Genomic DNA, 7,189 nt, shown 5'->3' with positions numbered 1-7,189 from the left:
GAAGTTGCTGAGGTAGTCAAAAAACTCCTCGGTGGCAAGGCTCCGGGGGTGGATGAGATCCGCCCCGAGTTTCTCAAGTCTCTGGATGTTGTGGGGCTGTCTTGGCTGACACGCCTCTGCAGCATCGCGTGGAGTTCGGGAACGGTGCCTCTGGACTGGCAGACCGGGGTGGTGGTCCCTCTTTTTAAGAAGGGGGACCGGAGATTGTGTTCCAACTACAGGGGGATCACACTCCTTAGCCTCCCTGGGAAAGTCTATGCCAGGGTACTGGAAAGGAGAATCCGACCGATAGTCGAACCTCGGATTCAGGAGGAGCAATGCGGTTTTCGCCCTGGCCGTGGAACACTGGACCAGCTCTATACCCTCACTAGGGTGTTGGAGGGTTCGTGGGAGTTTGCCCAACCAGTCCATATGTGTTTTGTGGACCTGGAGAAGGCATTCGACCGTGTCCCTCGTGGCATCCTGTGGGGGGTGCTTCGGGATTATGGGGTTCGGGGCTCGTTGCTACGGGCTGTTCGTTCCCTGTATGACCGGAGCAGGAGCTTGGTTCGCATTGCCGGCAGTAAGTCAGACCTGTTCCCGGTGCATGTTGGACTCCGCCAGGGCTGCCCTTTGTCACCGATTCTGTTCATTATTTTTATGGACAGAATTTCTAGGCGCAGTCAGGGAACGGAGGGTGTCTGTTTTGGTGGCCGCGAGATCTCGTCTCTGCTTTTTGCGGACGATGTGGTCCTGTTGGCTTCATCAAGTCAAGACTTGCAGCGTGCACTGGGGAGGTTTGCAGCCGAGTGCGAAGCGGCGGGGATGAGAATCAGCACCTCCAAATCCGAGGCCATGGTTCTCAGTCGGAAAAAGGTGGATTGCTCCCTCCGGGTTAGGGGGGAGTTGCTCCCTCAAGTGGAGGAGTTAAGTATCTTGGGGTCTTGTTCACGAGTGAGGGAAAAATGGAGCGGCAGGTCGACAGACGGATCGGTGCGGCGTCCGCAGTAATGCGGTCATTGTACCGGTCTGTTGTGGTGAAGAGGGAGCTGAGTCGTAAGGCGAAGCTCTCAATTTACCGGTCGATCTACGTTCCTACCCTCACCTATGGTCATGAACTCTGGATCATGACCGAAAGAATGAGATCGCGGATACAAGCGGCAGAAATGAGTTTCCTCCGCAGAGTGGCTGGGCGCACCCTTAGGGATAGGGTGAGGAGCTCAGTCACCCGGGAGGAGCTCGGAGTAGAGCCGCTGCTCCTCCGCATCGAGAGGAGCCAGTTGAGGTGGCTCGGGCACCTGTTCCGGATGCCTCCTGGACGCCTCCCTGGGGAGGTGCTCCGGGCTTGTCCCACTGGGAGGAGGCCTCGGGGCAGACCCAGGACACGTTGGAGAGACTATGTCTCCCGGCTGGCCTGGGAACGCCTTGGGGTTCCCCCAGAGGAACTGGAGGAGGTGTGCGGGGAGAGGGAGGTCTGGAGTACTCTGCTCGGACTGCTGCCCCCGCGACCCGGCCCCGGATAAAAGCGGAGGAAGATGGATGGATGGATGGATATTCTGTTGTAAATTTCAAAATAGACTGAAATGATTCTTTTTGCCTTCAATCAACAACACACGCAGGCTGAAGTGGGGTCGCGGCGAGCCGGAGCCTAACCCAGCAAGACAGGGCGTAAGGCTGGAGGGAGAGGAGACACACCCAGGATGGGATGCCAGTCTGTCACAAGGCACCCCAAGCTGGACTCAAACCCCAGACCCGCCGGACTACTACTGAAGGTTTGGGCTGTTGTGTCTCACCTCAGCAAGGCCATCCTGGGCGTGTGAGAAAGCAGAACACAAATATCATGCTTTGGTAGCAGTGTGTGAGACATATATGATTCAGAGTGGAAGGCTAACATCTGGGAGGAAGAACAACTAGCATGCTGAACCCAAGCCCCCATGTTTTGTCATTGTCTGACTCCAAAAAAACAGGTTTTTCAACCGTGAACACCTGAATCAAACAAGAAGGACAAGTTCCGAATGAATACCTCTCCTGGTTTTCTGGCTGAAAGAACAGGACATTTGATAATTCCTGTACCAAGAGAAACAACTGAAATATATGGCACGGACCCTATTTATTCCTTTATTTTGTGAGATGTAATAAGCACTTCTTTGGTTACATTTTAAATCCAGAATGAAAATTCACAATGAAATTTGTATACTGTAATTGCCAAACAACATGCCAAGGTAGACATGAAATAAATTTAATGATGGGTAGACATTCCTAAGGTTTAAATACTGAAGGGCGTTGCTAAAAAAAAAAAAAAAAAAAAAAAAAAAAAAAACTTGTCAAAAACATGATTTGTGGTGACATAAGGATCACACCCACATCCCCTAAAGAGGTACATAACCTCTATGGTTTTGCAAAGTACGTATTGAGCTGTGCATGAACTTGCAAAAACTTGAGGGTATGGTAAATCTGTACTAATCAAAAAATAAAACATCCGATTAGTAACATTATTATTTTATTTCACAGTTTGACAACTCCTACGTATGGAGTCATTTTCAGTCTCTGAAAATCAGTTAACACTTATTCTGAATGTTGTAAAGTAGCTCCATTTCCAACAGTAATACAGCTGATGAAAAAGTATATCTCTGATAAATTAAGGAGTAAAAAATACAAAACCAACAAGGCAATATGATTCTTAAAGTTTTTCGAAAAACATCAAAATTTCGAAGAAAACACATTACTTACACTAGAGGCAGCTGCACTCAGGCACAAGAGTAATATTGTAAATTGGACATTTTTGTACCAAACTGCTGGTTCTTAAATACCTTTCCAGGAATATTTTACACATATATTTTTAAAGTGCTCACCTTTTAAATTCATTGTCGAGCCATTGCAATGGCCTACACTGGAGATGTATCAGGATTATTTGTCACCAACAATGGCTACTGGAAAGAAAACCTCCTCTATTAAGGGTTTCATGGTTATGATGCTGGGAACATGTACCAACAGCTGTGTCAAATGTTTACAGGAAGGCCACTTGCATTTGTGAGCCTTTGCCACCTATCCATCACAAATCCTTGATGAAACATCTTCAAAGTATGCCTTAAAATAAGATTTCACGTCCGTAACAAATTGTTCAAATTTTATTTTTTTGCAGACAGTTTGGAAATATAAGATTAGACTAAGCAACTAAGTTTCAGTTCACAGCTCAGATGAAAAGAAGGGAAAAAGCATACTGTGAAGGTCACATTGGCCTGGGTGAACAAATACAGCACAGAGGCATAAAGATGTTTTTTCTTTTTTTTTTTTAAAAAAAAAAAAAAAAAAAAAAAAGATTTAATCAAACATTGTACCTGTATGAACTTTGTTCAAATTACCAAAAAAAAAAAAAATCATACAGAAGTGCCTACACCAATTTCACCATTATTGCACAATCAATCCCTAAGTAAAAATAACCCACATGCTTCTGTTAGAAAAAAAAATTATACCTTATTTAATAATATTTGGTCCAAAAATACTACTGCTGTTCAAAATATACCTTTTAACCTGTGCAGCTGAAATAAAATACAGAGTTCTGTAATACTGTATGGACTGATGCTATCTTTGCAGGGGAGGAAAAAAAAAAAAAAAAAAGCATTGTTCATGAAACAGACCTTTGAATCAGCACTTAAAAAGCATTATGCTTACAGTGGACTGGGATCAATATGGATTTTTTTGATGAATCTGCAGTACGGCACTGACACATCAATGGCAAACCTACAGTGCAGATACAGGCACTGCAATGGAATCAACACACTCCATTGCGCTGGTTCACCACACACAGACAGCACAGTGGGAAATGCAAGCTGTGACTAAGTGAAATCACACACCCTAAACCCTTGGAAACAAAAGCCATTGTTGCAAATTAATCAATGAAAAGCACTCATTTTTGTACGAACCCTAAAGGTATCAACAGTTGATCACAGTATAGTTTTAACAGGAGAGCACCTCGTCAATGAAAATACACATTTTCTTTGATTTGGCATAGACCATGTTTAAGAAAAAGCTTGCTTAATCCAAGGCTGAGGTTTTTTGTTCTCATGGCAGTAAGTGAATACCCTTGAAGATCAGTCGAACCACATCAATGCTCTCCAGGGTAAACTGATGTTTGCGCAGGTTGGAAGAGGACTTCTGCAATGGGAAGCTCTTGGGTATGAGCTGGGATTTGCACAGAGCCCTGGCAAATTAACAGTAACTCCTCTGAAACTGCCACCATGAAGAAGAACTAGTAACTCACTCTGTGAAAAGGAACCATATATGTACCAACAGTCCAGAGTAAAAACTAACCACCTGCATTTAAAACGAAGTCTGCCTCACTGAAGTGGCGTTTGGCACTTCACCACTGGCAGGAGGGACTCTGGTTAAGTGGCAGCAGAAGTGGTCAGACAAAGGAAATGGAAATAGGTGGGGAGGAAGCAGAGGCGAAGAAGGTGAAACTGAGCGGAGATGCAAGAGAGATTCTTCCGGAAGGTCACGTGGAGCAAATGCGGACTCATCAGACCGTCTTCCTGGCTGTTAGCACTCGTACGATTGAGCCGACTCCTCCCGCAGTCAATGCCTGGAAACCAACCACGCCATTAATGTTGAACGCCTTCATTGTGTAAGAGATACTTGCACACAAAAACACCCTGCAGTTCACGAGTTTTCATTTTTAAAACCCCAAAACAGCCAGATATTATATTCTTGATGACAAAGCAACAGTTTCTGTGATGTAATTTGGACACGCAACCATTTAGGTTAAAAGTCCAGGTTCTCAGCCACTAAAGCTCCAGGGTGAACTTAAACTCCACCTGCGGACAGAGCTCAGTAATGAAAATGTTCACCTTTTCATGCCACTGCAGCAGCACCGCGCTGCTGTTCTCTGACGGCCTCTCAAATCCCTTGTAGATGTACTTCATGAGGAGGTCCACACCACTCTTGTCCAGCGACTGCACCGCCTTCTCAATGTCGCTGCTCTTGAAGGAGCTGAGCACCTTCAGCACGAGGCCCTCTGCTCGGTCCTGCCCAACACCACAGAGAAGTCCACACATCACAGGTCGCTGAGGGTTCGCCGCCAAGGCCACAGCCCCCCCCCCGATGAAACCTCAGTCTAGTGCCTTTCGATACAGTGCAAACTTTGAGAACACAGGACCGACCGCTTCGACTAATTCAGGTGCACTCGAGAAGAAACATTACCGATTACGTCAAACGCTGCGTACGGCTCTCACCTTGACGTTCTGGTTCTTTGTGTTTATTGGCGGGTTCTTGAGAACAGCTTGTAGGGCCTCCATCAAGTTCCCTGTTCAAGGAGGTTAAAGAAAACACTGCCACCTGGGCCACGTACTTGGAGCAGCACTTCATATTTACATTGATTTACTACGCTGCCGCTTCCTCTAGAGAAACGTGCAACGTTGAGCAACCTGGAGCGGTTTACCCCTTTTGGCTAGCTGGGCCATTTTACTGGAACAATTCAGGGTAAGTAGCTCCATCACAACCACGACAGCGGGAGGTGGGATTCCAATGCGCAACCTCTGAGTGAAGAGGCGACAGCTCTAACCGCTTCGCCCCCTGCTGGCGGGTAACGGTTTGTTCACGGCAACAGGGAAACGAGACGGAGGTGTTTCGGGTGCACAGGGAAACACTGGATGCGCAGTATAGCACAGCTGCCTGTTCTGTCACCATGTCCACACACTTTTCCCATGTTTGGTCACGAGGGAACAGACAGTGGTGGGGAGTTCAACCACACACACACACACACAGAGAGAGAGAGAGAAGAGAAGAGAAGAGAAGAGAAGAGAAGCCAAAAGGCGACAGGCTTTTTAGCAGTGTGACAGCAGCTAAGTGTGAGCCGTTGACAGTACCACATTCTATGACATGTCAGTAGAATAGTACAGGTTACTTTTTACAGCGATTGCTGCAATCATTGCACTGCGCTCCTCCCACCACACCCTACCGATGTGATGATTGATTTGAGCTCACAAGCAGGAAGTGTTTCTTTTCGCAGCGCAAAACGGCCAACTCGGCGAATGCAACAAATCTGTCCTGCAAAAAAGGTGACCATTAGGGCCCCAACACGAAAGCGGGTGAAAAGGATATTGTCGTATAAGAGCGTCCACTTCTGCCTCATCTGGTCCCATCTGGTTCTCGCCTCCATCCTCCTCGTCCACAAACTTGTTTTCGTCGTACTCGTCCACATCTACCTTCCTGAAACGGTCGGACACGGTGTTCTTTGACATCGTGTGGAAACAAACGGCCGCTTTTCTCCAACAACGGTACTACGGTGAAAAGTAACGTAACGGCGGCGGCGCCCAGGCCTCTCAATGGCTTTCAATGAGTCCCAGCTACTTCCTGCTTTCGGCTACTGCTCAGCGAGACGCACTTCCGCATTCCGGCGCCCCCCTCTGGTCGTTCAGGTAGCGTAGGCGCTGTGAACTGTCACGTCACTGCAAGTGTGCGCGGGCGCTCTCGCTCTCGCGCTCGCACTCGCACACAAAGACAGAACTATACTTAATTAGCATATTCCTCAACTGACATTCCCCAGTTTTTGGGAGGAAAGTGCTGTTGGTGATACCACAAAGAAGGGAAAGAGTTAAATGTTACAATATGAATATCACAGTTTGTGAGTTTTACTGTTAAAGACCTGCATTGTGGTCTTCAGTGTCTTCCTCTTTCAATTTCAGAAAAAAAAATTAATATACTCTGGAAATGTCTTAGTCCTCCACAGAAGTCTGATAAAATTTCTCGGACCACCAAAGACTATTTCAAATAAGATGAAAATTAGTTAACTGTTAAAGATGTTATATCATATTACATTACATTATATTATATTATGTATTGTAACTACCCGTGGTACTGCGTTTAGGCGGGAAGATGTGTTTGGTGTAAATAGTTGCATTGTGGGAAAAATGTAGGGGGTGCAGTGGCGCAGTGGGTTTGACCGGGTCCTGCTCTCCAGTGGGTCTGGGGTTCAAGTCCCACTTGGGGTGCCTTGCGGCGGACTGGCGTCCCTTCCTGGGTGTGTCCCCTACGCCCTGTGTTGCCGGGTTAGGTTCCGGCTCCCCGTGACCCTATATGGGACAAGCGGTTCAGAAAGTGTGTGTGTGTGTGTGTGTGTGGAAAAATGTGGAATGTAGGTGTACAACCAATGCGGGCACTTCTGGGGGAAATGATGGGGTGACCATGTTTGCCAATGTGTGAAAAGAGTGTC

At 46.9% G+C, this 7,189-nt stretch overlaps 1 protein-coding gene across 1 annotated transcript; it reads right to left on the bottom strand.

Moving 5' to 3' along the window:
- Positions 1-3,089: 3,089 nt before the first annotated feature.
- Positions 3,090-6,335, bottom strand: arpc5a (actin related protein 2/3 complex, subunit 5A). The gene is made up of 4 exons (XM_018753184.2): positions 6,079-6,335; positions 5,211-5,283; positions 4,827-5,003; positions 3,090-4,561 (listed from the first exon to the last, which is right to left on the bottom strand). Exons 1-4 carry the CDS (start codon positions 6,216-6,218, stop codon positions 4,499-4,501), a joined length of 453 nt encoding a protein of 150 aa, XP_018608700.1. The 5' UTR covers positions 6,219-6,335; the 3' UTR covers positions 3,090-4,498.
- Between the last annotated feature and the right edge of the window lie 854 nt (positions 6,336-7,189).

This window comes from Scleropages formosus, chromosome 3, assembly GCF_900964775.1.
Source record: "Scleropages formosus chromosome 3, fSclFor1.1, whole genome shotgun sequence".
In the NCBI taxonomy this organism is placed as follows: Eukaryota; Metazoa; Chordata; class Actinopteri; order Osteoglossiformes; family Osteoglossidae; genus Scleropages; species Scleropages formosus.
The sequence above is the reverse complement of the archived record's forward strand: the minus strand, read 5'-3'. Positions and strand labels throughout refer to the sequence as shown.